Source organism: Trichoderma citrinoviride, assembly GCF_003025115.1.
Source record: "Trichoderma citrinoviride strain TUCIM 6016 unplaced genomic scaffold BBK36scaffold_12, whole genome shotgun sequence".
Classification (NCBI taxonomy): Eukaryota; Fungi; Ascomycota; class Sordariomycetes; order Hypocreales; family Hypocreaceae; genus Trichoderma; species Trichoderma citrinoviride.
In genome coordinates this window covers 136,247-154,983 of record NW_020194720.1, presented here as the reverse complement: position 1 = coordinate 154,983, position 18,737 = coordinate 136,247, and the positions used below count along the sequence as shown (strand labels likewise).

The 18,737-nt window shown below is 52.2% G+C and overlaps 5 protein-coding genes across 5 annotated transcripts; 3 read left to right on the top strand and 2 right to left on the bottom strand.

The window, feature by feature from the left end:
- Window positions 1-241: 241 nt before the first annotated feature.
- On the bottom strand, window positions 242-2,721 carry BBK36DRAFT_1136160 (BRO1-domain-containing protein; the record flags this gene model as incomplete). The annotated part of the gene is made up of 4 exons (XM_024892886.1): window positions 2,676-2,721; window positions 2,341-2,587; window positions 1,547-2,255; window positions 242-1,488 (listed from the first exon to the last, which is right to left on the bottom strand). Coding segments are annotated over exons 1-4 (2,211 nt in total), but the record flags the coding sequence as incomplete, so codon positions are not given.
- Window positions 2,722-3,935: 1,214 nt separating this feature from the next.
- Window positions 3,936-5,588, bottom strand: BBK36DRAFT_1125101 (glycosyltransferase family 31 protein; the record flags this gene model as incomplete). The annotated part of the gene is made up of 1 exon (XM_024891239.1): window positions 3,936-5,588. One exon carries the CDS (start codon window positions 5,586-5,588, stop codon window positions 3,936-3,938), a length of 1,653 nt encoding a protein of 550 aa, XP_024746963.1.
- Window positions 5,589-10,585: 4,997 nt separating this feature from the next.
- On the top strand, window positions 10,586-11,725 carry BBK36DRAFT_1171118 (hypothetical protein; the record flags this gene model as incomplete). Its single annotated transcript, XM_024895534.1, has 3 exons — window positions 10,586-10,909; window positions 10,970-11,019; window positions 11,107-11,725. The coding sequence occupies 3 exons, from the start codon at window positions 10,586-10,588 to the stop codon at window positions 11,723-11,725; spliced, it is 993 nt and encodes a 330-aa protein (XP_024746962.1).
- A 1,361-nt stretch (window positions 11,726-13,086) lies between these two features.
- BBK36DRAFT_1125271 (tyrosyl-tRNA synthetase, class Ib) lies at window positions 13,087-14,625 on the top strand (the record flags this gene model as incomplete). Its single annotated transcript, XM_024891263.1, has 7 exons — window positions 13,087-13,207; window positions 13,290-13,678; window positions 13,737-13,779; window positions 13,838-13,902; window positions 13,960-14,026; window positions 14,088-14,326; window positions 14,386-14,625. 7 exons carry the CDS (start codon window positions 13,087-13,089, stop codon window positions 14,623-14,625), a joined length of 1,164 nt encoding a protein of 387 aa, XP_024746961.1.
- A 2,117-nt stretch (window positions 14,626-16,742) lies between these two features.
- Window positions 16,743-18,517, top strand: BBK36DRAFT_1126145 (cytochrome P450; the record flags this gene model as incomplete). The annotated part of the gene is made up of 5 exons (XM_024891352.1): window positions 16,743-16,829; window positions 16,891-17,679; window positions 17,752-18,066; window positions 18,138-18,304; window positions 18,355-18,517. The coding sequence occupies 5 exons, from the start codon at window positions 16,743-16,745 to the stop codon at window positions 18,515-18,517; spliced, it is 1,521 nt and encodes a 506-aa protein (XP_024746960.1).
- Between the last annotated feature and the right edge of the window lie 220 nt (window positions 18,518-18,737).

Genomic DNA, 18,737 nt, shown 5'->3' with positions numbered 1-18,737 from the left:
GCAACGGTGGCTGTTGATATGAAGATTGTTGGTACGTCTGCTGCTGGTACGCAGGCTGATACTGGTCATGCTGCTGTTGGGCAGGTTGGTGAGCCACAGGCTGAGCTGCGAATCCTGATGGCGGATTCTGAACGGGCTGCTGGTGGTTGATGTTGAGAGTCGAGAGCGGCGGCATAGTCAGTTCCCTATGTCGGTGTTAGCAAGTAAACAACCATCGTGCTCTTCGTTCTGCGGTGACATACTCTTCCAACCTCTGGGCTTCCAATCGCCGCTCCGCCACCCATGCTTTGATGGCATCCCGGAAACCATGCGCAACTATCCTGTTCAGGTCATTGTAGAATTTCCTTCCCACTTCCAGGTTGGCCACGATTTCCTTGTACTTGAAATAGGCGCCGTTGAGTTTCTGCAGCACTTGCTCACGATCACGGTGTCCTTTGGAGTCAACGAGGCGCTTCTGAGCCTCAAACTCCCTGTTTGCGCGCTCCAAAAGGATCAGCAGATTTTCTTGGTCCTGTGCTTCCTTCTCGACGGCCTCAAGCTCCGGCTCGTACAGCTTGTCCAGTCGTTTTTCGAAGAACTCTTCAAAGTGGACCGTCTGCAGAGGCGTTGAGGGATACGTTCGCTCCAGGCGAGCCGCTTCCTTAAGAATATCGGGTTTGATGTCGTCGCGCCGCGCCGCTTCCCTCAGGCTCTCAACCTTCTTCCTCCTCCTAGTCTCCATCCGCAGCACATCATTGTACACGCTCCGCAGCCGCCCAACCGCTGCTTTCAGCTCTCCTGAGCTTTCCACGGGTGCGCTCGAAGGCACGTAGTTCATCAGAGACTGGTTCGACCCTGAGAGAATCTCCAACAACTCTTTGTTGGCCATGAACTTGTCTCGAACCGCCTCGTCGCTGCTCGCGCTGTTCTGGAAATAACCCCCAATTTCGTTGATCGCGGCCCAAAATTTCGCGCCGGTGGGCTCTGCTTGGCTCTCGGGACGCCGCCATCTGCTGGTGCCGTACTTCCTCCGCAGCTGCTCGTCTTCCTCCTCTTCAGCGGCCAGCGCTGCTTTCCCCTCCTCGAAAATCGCCCAGTCGTTGGATCGCAGTTTTTCGATATCGGCGAAGCTCCTCTGGATCTTGTTGATTGCGTCAGCTTGTCGAATCTCCTCCGCGTGCTGTATCAGGCTAGGCGGAAGGCCGAGAGGCTTCTCCAACGCTTGCAGAGATCCTGGCAAACCAATAGAGCTGAGAAGCGTGTGAATCTTGTCGGTCAGATTTTCCAACTCCTGGATGATGTTTTGGTTCACCAATCGATCTCTGCGCTCCTCGTAGATGGAAATGGCAACATGAACTGAGAAGGGTACCAGCTTCGAGAACAGCGCCGGCCCGAGCTCGGCATGGTCGCCCAAGTAGTCGAGGGGGTTGGCCACCTGAGGAGGTGTTCTAGCAATGGCCATGTTGGCCCTCTCCAGGATCTTCAATTCAGCCTTCGGGGGGACGGGATCTGTTGTTAACTGTCAGCGGTGTGAAGAGCTTCGGTTGAACGCGCAGGAACAACGTACTCAGAAAGATGAGGTCGTTGTCTTTCTCGGCCCTCTTCAGGTCCTCTTCTAGCTTTCGTTTCAAGGCCTGCAAATCCTCCATGACCGTCTTGTTCAGGGGGGCAACCCGGCCCTCTTTGATGCCGTCATTGGCACAGATGACGGCATCTTTCAGCCGGGCAATCTCCTCACCATATCTTCTCTTCTCTAAGCAATCGCAGGCGGCGCGATACTGAGCGGCGGCCGCGAAGTGGTGATGCTTTGCATTCATATGATGTATCCATGCGCTGCTAATGGCCTCACTGCTCACCGCAGCCTCGGCAGCCAGGTTGTACAGGTCAGAAACCCGTGCAGCCAGCTTTGCGATTGAGGCGTCCTTGTAGCCGTCCATGACGGCCTTCTGCCAGAAGCACTCCTGGCTCTGTGCCAGAAACAGCTGCACCAGCGATTCGAGAGTGTTATTATCCATGTCATCGGGCGGGTCGGACATGCGCAGCTCGGGAAGCACGGCCTTCTGAATGTGGGACAGGACGCCGGCGGCCAGCGAAAAGTAGTTCGCGGCAGATTTGAGGCCTTCAGTGTCGCCGCGAGGCGTGTTGAGGGCGAGTTGGGAGTACAGGGCGGCGAGATTATAGAGGACGTTCATGAGCTCGTACTTGAGGTTGTTGCGCGCCATCGGCCGGTCGGTGTGGTAGCCCAGGGCCGGATACCAGGTGAACTCGGCGCCAATCTGTTATTCGAGCAGCGTCAGCATCTCGTCTGCTTCTTCCTCCTCTTCGTCTTGCTCTTCGCTACATCAACCCGCGCCTACGCACATCAATCGGAAACTTGCCGCCAATCCACACCAGCTGGCCCGCATACACCTGCAGCTTCTTGATGCCGCTCAGATGCGGCTCGCGCACGTTGACGGCGTCGCGGCGCAGCGCATCGATGGCCTCGAGGTCGTGCTGGAACATGTCCGGGTGCTGGTCATATTTGGTGTTGATGTACTGCCGGATCGTCGTCGACAGCGACAGGTGCAGCGACCGGCGGAACGGGATGCAGAGGATATTGGTGGTTGGCCTGCGAGTTACAGGTGAGCGTGTTAGAGACGACACAGGAGAGAAGGCATAGACCGTCAGGGAGATGGGGGTGAGAGAGAATCACATACGTAGACATGTTGGGCGCCGGGCCGCCTTCGAGCCTCGAGCAGGAAACTTGCAAATAGCTGCAAATACAGAGAGAAGCGGTGCAGGAGAGTATAAGCAGGAGCTAGAAGCTATTCGCCAGGTATCATGATGTTATTTTGCATCCGAGCGGCTGTTGGCGGGGCATTGCCGTTTACCCAGGCAGACCACGGAGGGGCGTCGATGACTCAGCATGACGCACCGCTTCACGGACTTTGTCAAGCATCAGGTTGTCTTGCTGGTTACCCTGAATCTCTGACGGATCGATGGGAGGCAATCCGGGGACAAAGAAGAATCCAATGCCAGAGGCGTGTAGAGGCTCAAATAAAGTAGTTTGTTTGCTTATGGGTGCATTGGAGACACCGTGAGCCAAAAGCGCGAGGCTCGCAACGAATATCCCCCAGTATTCCAGACAACATGCTTACATTGAGCTTTTTACACCAGTCAGCTCTAGGTAAATGCCTACATGTATCTATCTTACCTATGCAGACCAACGCAGAGCTTATACAGCAACTCATCATATAGCAGCTGATGTCGTGAAAGCAGAAAGCAATCCATGGTCACGTATATCAGGTATTGGTCTCGAAAATTCCGTATTCGTCTAAATTCGGAGCAATGTGGCGCTGCACTAGGCCATCATCGCGAAAAGTCTACGTCAAATGACATGATACATCCCATAGCCCCATGTTCCAGGCCGAAAGTAAAAGGCAAAATGTTGACAAAACGAAAAGGGAAGAAGAGAAAAGACACCCTCCATTTGTCAATGTGTCACAGCCAATCCCGCTGTCCGACTCTATCAAACAGGCTGCATGGAGATATCGATATCCAGCCTGCCTTCCGAAACGCCGATTCCCTGAACAAGAAAAAAGAAAAAGGAAGAAACAGATCAAAGAACGAGAACACTCATCAGGTCTGCCCATTTCTCGACGTCAGGGACCCCACCAATAATGGGTTTCACTCCTGCCCATGGTCATGATCAAACGCATGCCTCGTTGAGTTTTCCACCCAGAAGCGTATAAGCGCGATGCCCTCACACTAAGTACATGTAACTCAAAAAGTTACACCCAGCCATGCTGTACCACTTGGTGCGTCGTACGGTCGACGATACAGGTAAAGCGTATCCGTTCGATCTTGGTGACATCCGGTAGGTAAACAGTCTCATGCCGTCCAACGGTAGCCGTCTGTCCTCCGGACTTGGGAAAGCAGGGTGGATAAGGTCGCACCGTGTCGAGTTGTGTGTGGCTTTATGAAGGAATCCAAACAAGCTCGATGATACCGTCGATATTGCTCATCGGCTGTTTGTCGAGGTGGACCCATCGCTCGTCATTCTTACTTCGGGTATATGTTTGCAGGACGGAACCATCTGATTGGATCTCGGACTCCTGGAGTTCCCAGGCGATCTTGCGTCCCGTCTTGAGGAGGGACTGCCGCCGCGGCCCAAACATGAAGTCGAGGTTCCAGCCCTTGTTCTCGGGCGCAGCGTACAGAGTCGCCTCCATCTGGTTGGTGTCAAACGTGATGCCCTGGGGGTAGTGGGCGATGGAGTAGCCCGAGATGATGAAGTCGTCCGGCGTTTGGAAGCGCATGAGGGTGCAGTCCTCACCACACGAGTGGGCAAGCTTAGTGTACTGGGCAGGCTTGGCGCTGTGCCAGCCACCGCCGCGATAGTGATGCAGTGAGAGCGGCTTGATGCCCCATTCGTAGAAGCCGCTGGGGTGGCCAAAGAAGTCGAGTTGCCAAAGATCCCAGAGCGTGGTCAGTCGTACCTCGGTGTTTTCGTAAATGCACTTGCGCAGGATAATGTCTCCCTGAGGACCCCAGCCCGAGTTCGACTCGAGAATCTTGGCCTGCGTGGTGCAGCTGCCATAGAGGCCCGTAATCTTCTCAGCCATAGACCGCGACAAAAAGACGCCGGCTCCTCCAAAGGCCTGAGAGCCGTGGCGCTCGATGGCACCGACATCTTCCGACAGTGTGCCAATATACATGTCCCTGGTGTGGTCAAAGGTGCTCATCTTTTCAATCAGGCCGTGCATGCTGGGGAAGAAGGTGTCGTCGTCGCAGGTGACGAGCCACTTTTTGCTCGCCGACTCGGGATGCGTGTAGAGAGTCGGCACCAGAGTCAGGTAGCGGACGGCCATCTCGACCGACGAGTCGGAGTGGTAGACGTCGACGTCGATGCCCACGTCGCCCAGCATGTCGGCTACCTGCTGAAGCTGTTCATCCGTAGCGTCGAGCAGCATGAGCAGCAGCTTGCCGCCGTTGGAGTTGCCCTGGTTGTCGGTGAGCCAGAAGACCCATTCGTTAATGGGCGTCGTGCTGGGGTCCATGAAGCGCTTGTAGGTTGTCGAGACTCCAAACATGAAGTCAGAAGCATTCACGGTGCGAGGGAAGCCCGACGCGGGGACATCGACTTCCAGGGGAGCCGCGCACGCATCGCCGCCGCCGAAGCCTGCGCCCAAATCGACCGTTCTGAAGCTGTCGGTGAGCAGGTTCTGGGAGAGCTTGGTCATTCGCTTGCGCTCGAGGCCTTCCTTGCGAGTAAATTTGACGTAGCGCTTCATGTACTGGAACCTGTTTTCGAGTCTGTAGCGCTCCTTGATCTGGGCGAGGTGAGCGAGGTCGGCGTTGCAATCCATCTTGAAGTTGGTCTTAGCAGGGCTAGGTTGCTCAAGACCAAGCGTTGGAGCAGGTACGGGCACGGCGTCCAGAGGCTGCTGGGCGTTGCCATGTGGCTCGGATGGTGCCCTGGCGTCGGCTTGTTCGAGAATCTTGTGGTGAACGTGGAAAGTCTCGCTCTTCATGGTGGCCATGATGATGAGGAAGACGCACAGGGCGCCCACAATGGAGCGGAAAATGGGGCTTTTCATGCTGATGACTCGCTGAGGGCCTGGTAGCATCTTGACACCCATCCTAGAGATGCTATTGTAGTCGAGGCTTGTCTGCATCTCCCGTTTCTTATGAGCGGGTTGGGTTCTGAAGCATGTGTGTGCTTGGGGAAAACGTGCCCTCGGAGGAGAGAATCGTGGAACTTGTCGCTTCCAGTTGCGATGAACTTTGGGTCATAGGATCCTAAAATCGTCGAAGGCAAGAATCTGGCCTGAAACGAGCGTAGAGAATCGGAAGGAAATAGGCGATGGCCCGATCAACGGTGCAGACGGAACTGGGTTCCCGTAAGGTGAAGGCACGGGAAGGGTGACACAATCGATCTGGCTCGAGGAAGCTTGATCCGAAAGTTGAAAAACACGGGGAAATGCACGCAAACACGCAAACAGCCGGCCGCGAACTCGAGCCCGAAAGAGAGAGGGGAGGAGCGAGCGCCGCTTCGTCGAAATGAAGGAGTCGACGATAGCTGAACGAGGGAGACGAAGTCGGCGGAAGACAGAGAGTGTTTAGTTAGGGAGAAGGGAGAAAGGAGGAGAAGAGGGAAAACCAGAAGAGAGGAATCGGATCAGGTGGAAGGCAAACGACAGGAGGAAGAACGAAGAGGCCGGCAGTTCAGTTCCTTGGAGGAGCTCCAGCCAGAAGCCAGAGCAAACGAGTCAAAGAGATTCCACGTTGATGAAAAGAGGGTCGACCCATGCAGGCAGGGATTCTGCTTGATCTCGAGGCGGTTCTTCTCTGGCTGGCGTTGGACAGGGGAGGAAGATGGAAGATTTTGGTGGGGGCAGTTGTTTTGGATACAGCATGGGGCGGTGGTGACACACCAGACCTGGGGGAGGCACCAGGCCGGCAGAAGGGCAGCAGGTACAAGGACGGAGGGGAGGCGCGTGGTGGCTAACAGCTGGTGGCGCGGATGTGCAGCACGAGTTGTTAGGCTGGCGGGTTTCGTCTACGTCAGGTGTTTCAGAGGCGGGAGTACTCCGTACATGGCTGCTCTGAAGCACTGTATTTCCGTTCTCAGGTAGGTGCCTTATCTTGCTCGAAAAGCGGGCGTGCAGTTATCACCAGAGGCGCTGTGAAGGTTTGCATAGGAGGAGGAGGGCGAAGAGACGGGCCAGTGAGGCGTCAGGATTTGGCACGTTGGATTCGTGTCCCCGAGGTCGAGTCTTCACAAGCGCAGCCTGGTACGACATCCAGTGCCTGTAACTTCCATCTACTATCGTATTTCTGATTCGAATCCGCCTTCACACGTATTAATACGAACCGTTCACGATCTGGGGCACAGCTGAGAAATCCAGAAACCGACCCCATCGTGAACAAGCTTTTCCAGCCAACGATGCCTTGCCTTGATTCGCCCTAGCCCGCAGCTGCGATCCCCTGTCATCAGCTAGCCGGAAGCTTGGCCCTCTGTCTGGTTGGCTGACGGAGCCGAATGAGGCAGCTCACGGCCTTCACGATGGTTGCTGCGGCCCGCTATTGGGGCTGCTAAGGCAGGCGAGCTACGGAGGATTATCAGGACAATAGCAGCCGGTGCCGGCATAGGATTGTTTGGGATGGGATTCCGTCCTTTTATTGTCGCATGAGGGTAGAGAGCGACCAAGAGACTCCAAGCTTGGAGATCTGAAGAACCATGATCCGTCCTGCAGAGGTGGATAAAGAGAAGACGTCGTCAAAGGGATAATCACACTGTCCATGATGCCATCGCCCACCGACGCAGTCAGCGACATGGCGATCTACAGGCAGGCGGCTTCCGAAGAAAGGGGCAGCATGTCTTCGTCTCCGTTTTCCTTGGTCAAATCATCTCCCTCACGCTGCTAAAACCACGCAAGTGCAGCCTCAGCCCTTGGGGGTCGCCATTGATCGCCGCCCTCTCTCCACAGGCGCCCGCAATTGCATGTCAGGGGTCATTTCGGCGGCATCTCTCTGCATGTACTGTGCTGTACTGTACCTACGGTGCCTTCTTACTCGCGCGCGGGAGGTGACAGTATCACTTCGAAGGTATCATCAACTGCATTGGATGCAACTCTCTCTGGCCGTCCGACCCGAGGAGAGACTTACCTTGACCGCTGGACAGAGAGAGGTGATGGCGAGCATGCAGGGCAAGGAATGACTTTCTTCTCCCTGTCTATCACTCTGCGATTCCTGATACGCGTGATGCCTAGCAGATAATACTGATGTCGAACATGGCACATGTTGCGAAAAAGCCTCGCAAGCCACCTTTTGAGGGCTTCGACTTGATAATTTCCCCAGAACTTCTCTCTTCTTCAGTTCTTCCATGAACCTTATCATCAACATCACCATTACAGTATGAGTACGCTACATACCAGTGCAGATATGCCTGCTCCTATCTCCATACAGTGTGATCCATTCCTAGCATCACCGCCCCATCTGTAACAGTCTAGGCGGAGCCAGAATAACGCCGCACCGAAACAAAAATAACAGAAGCCAGAAGCCAAGTTTTTCGCCTTCTGTGGGCCGTGCTTCTACGTTTCTCCATCATGCCAACCTGAACGATCCACCCACGCCACGGCAACATGAACGGGACGTTTCGCTGCGGCTTTGAGACGTCATTGGTGTCACGACTCTCCCTTTAGCCTTTGTCTTGGACAGGATTGGCAAAATTGGATTGGCTGGAGATCGCCGTTTTAGAATCTCGAGCAGCCGCGCAAGCTGTGTTTGATTGACGCGTTTGAGACTCCCTTTTGGCTAGACGAGATTCTGATGATCCAGATTGGCGCTGAAGGGCGGAGAGCACATACGTACATACAGATGGAATATCATACCATCAATGTTTGCCTGGTCGTAAGCAGGAGCTCAACGCAACCATCATCACTACTCAGTCCGTTCATACCAATCGCTGAAGAGAAAACAATTGACATCGAACAAGGCGACTCTGTTTCCTCTAATCAGGTACTCCGTAGTCTAGACTTCCAAAAGAACAAAATCCATACAGGCCATACCATGTACGGCTCTATCTTGTTCGCTTCGGATGCGAGAAAAAGGAGAAGGATGTCCAGCCGTCCAGGGCCCCCAAACACGATCTACACAAACATCCCTACACGGCGACCAGGCACAAATCTGCCGCTTCGCTCGGCTTTCTTGATTGGACTTGGTGCCTCGACGATCCCTGTCGCCCTGATACGGCTCGCAAAGAGCTCGCTAAGGACTTGCCGTAGTGGGTGAAAGCTAGATACCTGCCTGACTCGTGCTGGAACTAGTTGTAGATAGGGGAATGCTTTCCTGAAATACGTACATATAGATCCGACCAGGTCACGTAAGAAATCACACGAGTCTCAGCAATGCCGATGAAGAAATTCGCATGATACATACTCCATAAAGAGCGAGTGCTGTTGGTAGGCAACATCTACGGTGCATGGATGAAGAGAGCACACGTGCTCGTCGCATGGCTTCATGTTCAAAGCCAACAGCCTTTCCGCCAGTTCAACCACATACCCTATCCCAAGACGAGCGCATCATAGTCGATAGTATCCCCATAACTGAGAAGGAACGCCTAGAGCCATCCCCGAAAAGTGAAAACTCGGGACTCAGCAGTTGGTTGACGTCTCTTGAACTGCGATATTGCGCTGAACCACGAGTTTGTTCGTTGCTGCTCTCCCATCATCACGGTCGTTTCCGGCATCAGGAGAACTGGGTTCTCGGTTGACAGAAGCAGTTTGCGGATAAAATGGCTGAGAAAATGCGTCGATTCTTCAGAGCATTACTCTGAATTCACTGAAGGGCTGATACATGAAGTCGGCGCTCCAATAACCGTACGTTTGGCAGTTAATTGGGTTTCAAGATTTGTACTCGTAAAGGTGTATCTGCATCACGGAACTCATGACGGTGGTTCTATCATTGAGGACGGTAACGAGTCGACTTTACGACCCTGAAACTCTTAGACAAGGGATTCATACATCATTGGTCCAAGGGCCGTCTGGTATCAACCTCGACGAGATTCTGCAGTAATAAGCCGTTTGTACTTGATGCGGCCTTACGGGTTCGACTTGTGGCTGTCTTTCGCGAGTATGAGTGAGTCCCCATCGGGAATGGAGTAGACCGGTGCAAGGCACATGGTCTGTAAGGAATTGCAGTCGTGGCATTTCCCAAAAGTTAGTTCCCACTGAGGGCTTCAGTCCGGCATAGTAAGTCCATTTGTCACACAGTTGATACTCAAGCTCTCATCAGGGTCAGACGTGGTAGCATCACCCAGTGTCTGCAACTCAGATGCGTATTTGTCAATCTCCATACTCGAAACCATGCCATTTACTCGATAACAAACCCTCAGATTACTTCCCAGGATATCGCGTAGCCGTACGAGTCGAACCAACATCACTGCCAATGCCCTTGTTCAGTAGGGACGGACCTTCTGCGGGCGCGATGTTCAACAGAATCGAGCTCGTGCAAAACGTCTTCCATGATAGGCATAGGGGTGACGCAGCCTTCGCCATGATCCGCATGGGACGACCCGAGCGAGGAAAACCCAGCGATCTCGGACGATACAAGCCCACCATATACGTCGCGTCAAATACAACCTCTCGGTCTAAACTTCAATCCCTAGATGGATTCCACCCCATATACCAGTATTTATTCCCACGTGCTGCAAATGCGGCTTGCAACCAACAACCACACGACAGGAATGCGAAAAGGGACTTAACCAAGCAAAGAATGGCGATCCTCCGCGAGCTAAGGAAATTCCATATGTCTCCCATGTTTTCCCAGACCAAAGTATCACGATACAATAAGTACGAAGTCCAACCGGCAGAGTAGACCGAACTGGCCAGGAAGATCAACTGAACCCTTTGCGTCCCGGCAGAAAAAGTAGAGTCCGGCACATACTCACCGGATTGTACCTGTACGCACCAAGTCGTGGGCTTTCCTTATTACAATAGTGAAGACGCGGAAGCTTCTTCAAGCCATGTCTTTTTGATCTTGCGTCGATCTCCCAGAGTTCTTGCCGGCCCCATCATTCGTCTGCTCATACACTCGTTAAACTACCAACCAAAGCCTGGCCAACATGTCGAGCTGCTTACCATCATCAAGCGCCACACCAAATGGTCTTGAACCACGATTTTCCCTTCCACTAACAACTCCTCGATCCAGCAAAACGTCGCTGGTAATTGGCGGCATTACCATATACATCTATGGCCTGTTAGAGCTGGAGCAGAAGTCAGGGGTGGATGTGGCTGTCTTGTATCTTGCTCATAATCGGACGAGGACGTATCTAGTGACACAAGGCATCGCACATGAGATTCTGCATAGATATCGATCTGATGGGAGGAAGAAGAAGGTTGAGATGATTGCTGTTACGATGAATATGAGGAATCATGGAGATCGTGAGGTACTTATCAGTTCTACTGCTTTTCCCTCGATGGTCACTTACAAAAATGGACTCCAATAGGTCAGTCGAGAGGCAAACATGACTTGGTCAGGCGGCAACGAGAACCATGCGTAAGTTTCGAGCTTATTCGATGAATCGATTTACTCTGCAACATCTTCCCTTCAGAAGGTATAACTTCTGAATCATCACATACACAGTCTCGATTTGATATCAATGATATCCGGAGCAACTCAAGATTTTAAGCTCGTCGTCGACTTCTTGCCAGCTTATTTCCCACAATTTAATCGCATGCATAACATCATGCTCGGCGTCTCTTTAGGCGCCCACACCGCTTGGCGCATGTCATTGGCAGCCCCCGGCCAATTCGAGGCGTATGCGATGGTCGTCGGATGCCCAAGCCTGTCATCTCTTCTATTGAAACGCCTGGGTGTTGACGCGGTAGCTATGGGTGTCAAAGCAGAGGAGCTGGATACGGTCACTTACGAAGACCTGGAGAAGGCAATGGACGAGCAGCAAAGACTTCGATGGCCGCGAGCATTGGCAGAGCTCGTTCGTCAAGACGACAAGAGAGTTTTCGAAGATTTTCCCAGTGAGTTGCCATTGTTCTTGTGCCATGGAGAGTGCGATAGACTGGTCCCTGCGCGGTATACGACATCTTGGCTGCAAAGAAGGAGCGCGATTTTGAAAAGAAACGTGATGTCGGAGAATGGCAAGACCAGGGTCTTTATACAGGAGAATACAGGGCATAGTTGCACGAAAGAGATGGTAGCGATGCTTGCTGATTGGTTAGGTGGTTTATATGAGCTGCCGAAGTGAGAGCTGGGGCGTGGTGGAATACGATTGATAGTCTGATGAGGATGGATGGGAACGGTTACAATGACCAAGCGCGTGGAGTATACAAGGTCTATTGAGATCCCCAGATGAGTACGAATATCTTTCAATGAGCTCATCAGTTGGGAGAATCAGTGGTGAGCAGCATCGCTCAAGATGAATAACAGAAGATAGAAGCCTTGTCAGCTTATCCCAGTCCTCACTGTTGACTTTTACGTCAAATGTAGTCTTCAAGCTCTTATAGTCTTACACCATCTATTCGAGTTCATTTTGTTCTAGGACCGTGTGAAATGTCTGTGTACGTGGATTCGCAGCGGGGACCCAGGGATGGCCTTGAGTGACGAGGCAATCCATATACTAACCCCACGAGTGGTCCTAGAGCTCAAGTACAGAAGAGTCTGACAGAAGAGTCCACCCAATTTGGGCCGTAGATGATGGGTAGTTCATGGGCTGGGCCCAAAATGGGGCGCCCAATTTGGGCACCATGAGAGATAGGTATACCGAATACAGCCAAATTCGAGAATATGATGCTTTCTGGACAAGCATACGATGGAAACAATAGGAACATGTATGTCGCAGGCCCTTACAAGTATTGGTGAGAAGATGCTGGTATATAAAAGGTGTGTCGGAATGACTAGATGTTGTTGTGGTATATCTGAATTGGGACAAATGACTGAGTGCAAGCGAATTCAGCGTCCATCTCAAACATCTCACCAAGACGCCCAAATGTATGTCAAAAAGAATGGAGGTAGAGTATCCGGGCATTCCTCATGAGCGACTTCAAATAGAAAGTTTGATGGCTCTCACAACTTCGAAACCTGACGATGCACGATAACACCAAGAGTACCTTAGCTAACCTACAGCTGAACTGTTCCTAAGTAAATACAAAAGCAGGTTGAGAGAGGTAAAGTGTGAAGAGATCAACCTCACGCATGGTACAAAGAACAATTTTACAGCCAACAGGCAAGGGCATGTTCAAGTGCTTTACTTGCCTATTTGATGCAAAGAGTTGCACTTCAAACCTTGTCTAAATCAATTGGAGGCGGTGATGGTGACTCAGCCTGATTACATAATATCGCCTTGAAGGGTGCAAGCAGTACCTGGCTGTTCGTACCTGCGGTCCGATGAATGGCCGAGTCGCAAAAACCACCCCGCCAAATCCAATTGTGAGTCAATCTGCCCCGCGATAACACGGACGTTTTTTTATTTTGGCTTGATATTAGCAAAAGAGTTGCCATACCGACGACTGACGACGAGAAGCGCTGCACTGTCGAATTGCGCCAACGAAGACGACCAGAGGGCAAAAAGACGTTTCTTGAGGAATATTTATACGAAAGGGGAGCACCATGGCCGCCGCAGATGCCGCAGAGAGGCTCGCCCTGATCCGCGAGAATCTGACTGAGATTCTAAACCCGGAGATCATCGAGAAGATCCTGGAGGAGGGCCGCCATCCCAAGATCTACTGGGGTACGTTTGGCATGATGGTGATCGTTCTAGCTGGAGACACTGAGCTGGTTACTAACGAATGGCCGCTGCTGCTCCCCTGTAGGCACTGCGACAACCGGCCGGCCTCACTGTGGCTACTTTGTTCCCGCCATCAAGATTGCCCAGTATCTGGCTGCCGGCTGCCATGTGACGATCCTGCTGGCCGACATCCACGGCTTCCTCGACAACCTCAAGGCGCCCATCGAGCTGGTCGAGCACCGAGTCGAGTTCTACCGCTTCGTCATCACCTCCATCTTCAAGGCCGTGGGCGTGTCGACCGAGAAGCTCAAGTTTGTGCAGGGCAGCTCATACCAGAAGAGCCCCGAGTACATCATGGACGTCTACAAGCTGTCATCTGTCATCTCAGAGCACGACGCCAAGCGCGCCGGTGCTGAAGTGGTCAAGCAGACGGACAATGCGCCCCTGTCCGGTCTGCTCTACCCGATTCTTCAGGTAGGCGGAGTTGCGGATGCGAAGAGAGGCCCCGATTCTAAAAATGTCGTATTTGTAGGTTTTGGATGAACAATACCTGGACGTCGATGCTCAGTTTGGTGGTATGTGCATACAAATACGTTTCCGCCGGGTGATTCAGCCTGTTCTGACGTGCTTCAGGTCTTGACCAGCGCAAACTGTTCATCGCCGCCAAGGACTGGCTGCCCAAGCTGGGATACAAGGAGGTGAGTCTACAAAGATGATTCACCAGAATATCAGCGATTCTAATCCAAATTCTACAGCGTTGCCATCTCATGAACCCTATGGTTCCCGGCCTCAAGGGCTCCAAGATGAGCTCCAGTGACGAGGGTAAGCGAACCTGCATTAAGAATGACTGCCCAGCGGCGCGATGCTAACGCAGTGCCAACAGACAGCAAAATCGACCTCTTGGATGCCCCAGATGTCGTCGCCAAGAAGATTAAGAAGGCGGTTGCCGCCCCCAAGGTGGTCGAAGAGAACGGTATCCTGGCCTTTGTTGAATACGTCCTTCTGCCGGCTGCCGGCTTGCGCGGAAAGCGGGAGTTCATTGTTGAGCGCGAGAGAGACGGCCTGGAGCCGCTGGTCTACAGCACGGTTGAGCAGATGCACGAAGACTACAGGAATGACGTGGTATGTACACTTATCATCAGTTCATGCACGAGGTGAACAGACTCTGACCATTGAACTAGCTATCACCACAACTCCTCAAGGCGGCAGTCACAAAGTCACTAAACGAGCTCTTGGCCCCAATCCAGGAGGAGTTCCAGGCCTCCAAGGAATGGCAGGAGATTGCCCTCAAAGCTTACCCCCCACCGCCGAAGAAGGAGAAGAAGGTCAAGGACAAGGGCAGCCGACACCCCGGAGCCGCAAAAGCGAAAGAAGGGCAGATAGACGTCAAGGACCTGAAGGAGGCCGTGAACGAGGTGTAACCATCAACCATGTAAATACAACTACGCAGCGTGTGGCATTCACAGAGAGTGGGAGCTTTCCAACAATCTTCAAACTGCGGCATAGAGGCGCAGGGAGCAACAATAAGTTTAGAATACCCGATATATACCGAGTACACGCGATTATGAATATATTAGCTGGCCTTGATTAACTGGTTTCAAAGTGGGTCGTCAATGATCTTGTAACACATGGCTCAGAATACTCTCAGCATCTTTCATCCAAATTGCTGCATTTCCTCCAAGGCCCAATACCACTGCTTTAACGTCTCGTATCTCTGTGTCAAAGACGATTCCTGATGTCGAACGATTTCATGTAATATTCTGGTAAACGATATCTAGAAGTCGTTTCAACTGCAGCGACTTCAGTCAGAAGCTAGCAATGTCGTCCTACGAACCCCATCGGGACGCGAGTTTTTGCTATTCGTGCGAAGATTGAATTCTAATATCTCATTTCATCTTACTAAGTAAGGACACGGGCCCGAGAAGCCTGTCAATGTTAGGCTGCCTTGCCAGTTGCCGGCCTTGCTTCGTTCATGCAACTCCCCTCCATATGCCGGGATCGGGAATTCTATGCCACCCTATCGGGACCAAAGTCTCCGGCCCAATTCCTGGACGAGATGGATCATCACCTTCATTGACACTACTGTGCCTTTCCGGCGTAAGCATGCAAGCAAGCTTCATGGTATTGTAGCGTCAGGGAGTTTGCGCGAGTAATGTGTCGAGATTTAGACTCGGGGGACCCCGTAGTTGATGTCTTTTGCCGGGCTATCTTCAAAGGGGCAGGAGTTTGTCTGCGTTGGTTACCTATAGACACTCTGCTTGACAATGCGCGAGCTTTTACATGAGAAATTTGAACGTTATCCTACAGTCTACCAATCTGTTTTGTGAGTCAAGAAGTACTAATAAACTCAAGAGTCGCGCGTGTGGTATAAGTTATTAGGCATTGCGACAACTCGACTATCCAAGAAACACAGACTGCAGAGACTCAAAGGCTCCCAAAACTCCGTATACTCCGTATCATGTTCGTCACGGCCGCTACATGGTAGACAGACCTGCCCTCTCCATAGACCCTTTTATTAGTGAGACAGGCTTTTGCCACATTATGCCTTCTATCTATGGCTTTCGCATGAGAATGCAGGCAAGCGAAACTCCCTTACAGCGGTCCTATGGTTTCGGCCGCGGCGCAGATGTGCAAGCGGCCGATGCTGCATCTACGAGACACGCCATCCTCTACCTATACAATGACTACTGGTAGGTGCAGCAAAGGCGGACTTTTGGGTTACATTGGGACTTGACGACGTTTGTTCCGCAACTACGCGGCTTGAACACGACAGATCTGCCTTGCGGCGTCAAATCCAACCTTTCAGACAGCTTAGACTGTCCATGCAGCCAGTTGAACCTGGAGATTTCGCGTCTTCGCCCCATCCTGTTGTCCCTTGGGGTTACATCCAAGCCGCCGCGGTTAAAGCCGTCCATACTAGTAATTGGTGCAGGGGCCCAATCTTGATCTTTGCTCACATCAGTCTGCGCACGGCTCAGACTCCGAGGAGTTTCCACGGATGTGGTACCAAATTAGTCACGTCTTTCCCCTTTTGCAATTACTCTCTTTGGGTTTCTCTATGTCGCCAGTCAACACATGAGGCAGTGTCTCTATAAGACCATGCAAGTGCGGGCTACTGACAACTTCCCGAGAGGGGGGCGGATCGCGGATCAAAGACACCCGGGATGGTTAAATGCCGGAATGTTCAATTAGATGCAATGAGTCGCTGCGGAGTTGATGGGTAGCATCGAATGAGCTGCGTCAACGAGTAAGTAACGAGAGTTTGATAGCAACAGCCAAGTTATGCCGAATGGCTACTACTCCTTATGGGTTCGTGTAATTTGCATGCAGCAGGGAGTGAACACGAATGTGTGGAGGAGGTGGGACGTCCAGATGATGTTACAACTGCTCAACTCTCCGTATATAAACGAGATTTGCCGCTGCCCATTGTTTGAAGAATATTCAAGCAGCGTTGTCCATTCTTCTCCCTATCACGTCTTTTGGAGTTTTGAAGTCTCGGCTGCTGAGTACGGAGGTAGTACATCGGGAGCACTATACGATGGGTGTTCTCCTTGCAAGCGACGCATCAGGCGTCGTCACTCCGGTCAAGCTTAGTGTAGCCCTCCCACTGGCTGTGGTAGCACTGGTATGTCAAATTCTAAACTCAGCATCTCCCACCATCTCCGCTAAATGTGTCAATAACTCAGAGCTTTGGCTACTTTGTCTGGAGCTGCATCTACAATGTCTTCTTCCACCCTCTCAGCAAGTTCCCGGGCCCCAAACTGGCAGCCATTTCTCGCATCCCCTATTCTCGCATTCTTCTCAACGGAGTTGGTCACCGCGCGGTGTTAGATCTTCACATCAAGTATGGTCCCATTGTCCGTGTGGCTCCCGACTTCCTCTCCTTCAGCCACCCCGACGCCATGAACGACATCCGTGGTCATCGCAAAGCCGGACAGCCAGAGCATCGCAAGGATCCTTTCCGCCAGGAGCTGAACGTGCACAACATTATTGGCGCCGACCGCCACGCTCACACTCGCTTCCGACGAGCTCTCGCAAACGGATTCTCTCACCAGGCCATGCTGGACCAGGAGCCCATCATCAGCGACTACGTCGAGCAGCTCATGGAGTCCCTTGAAAAGCAATCCGAAGGAGGATCGAAGCCAGTTGACATGGTTCGATGGTTCAACTACACTACGTTCGACATCATTGGCGACTTGGCCTTTGGCGAGCCATTCGGCTGTCTGCAGAGCTCCAAATACGACCCTTGGATTCAACTGCTGTTCGAGAGTGTCAAAGCCTTGGTTTGGTTGGGAGCGCTCAAGCATTTTGAAATGATTCCCCGGTGGGTTATCAAGTATGTCATGCCCAAGGGGCTACAGGAAAAGTACGCAGAGAACCAGCGTCTTTCCACCATGAAGGTTCAGAAGCGTCTCGAGACTGGTTCCAACCGACCTGATTTCATTACTTCAATGACTGCGAAGCGTAACGGAGAGGTATGGTTGCACAAAGTCAACACCCACCAGGAAATCCGAAGAAGTAGTAATACTGACAGCTGGGGCCAATAGTGTCTCACTTTCGAGGAGCTCACAGCTAATGCCTCCATCCTCATCATCGCCGGTTCTGAGACCACCGCCACGGCTTTATCTGCAGTAGCCTACTTCCTGAGTCTGCATCCGGAGGTCCAAGCAAAACTTGCCCAGGAAGTGCGGTCGACGTTTAGCAGCCCTCAAGAGATTACCATTACGAGTGTCCAGCATCTTACGTATATGCTCGCGGTAATTGACGAGGCCATGCGCCTGTACCCTCCTGTTGTAGCCGGTTTGACGCGCCTCATTTCTGAGGGCGGTGCTATCGTTGCTGGCGAATACGTTCCCGAAGGTGTAAGTCGGTGCTCTCCTTTACCTCGTGTCCTATTGAGGTATGAGTGAACAGTATCTGACTTATGATTTAGACCTATGCGGAAGTTTGGCAGTGGCCTTTGTTCCACAACCCAAACTACTGGAAGCAGCCTGAAGAGTTCATTCCCGAACGCTGGCTCGGCGACCCTAGGTTTGCAAGTGACAAGCGAGAGGCATTCCAGCCATTCTCTACCGGTCCCCGTAACTGTGTTGGCAAGAAGTAAGTCTCAATACCCCTGAATTGGACGAACAGCAGCTAACGTGTCTTAGTCTTGCGTACTCTGAGATGCGTCTCATCTTGGCTCGTGTAATCATGCAATACGATCTCAAGGCTGCTGAAGGAACTGAGGGCTGGGACTCCAGAAGCAAGGCTTTCACCCTGTGGGATAAAGGCCCTGTGAATGTTTATATGATCCCGAGAAAGACGGAGTGAAGATGTGTTCGGTAGATTAGAACGGTACAATTTGGGTATAGGTAGCATGCTTTTGTTCTCAGTTCATGTGTGGCTGTCTACCTACATAGGTGCATTGTGAAATCTCGACTGTGAGACTTGGTCACTAATATAAGTTCTTGCAGTCGTCATTTATCATTTCTACTATAGTCTGACGGATTGTACGGAGTAGATCTACAATATGCTACACACCAGCTCCGCT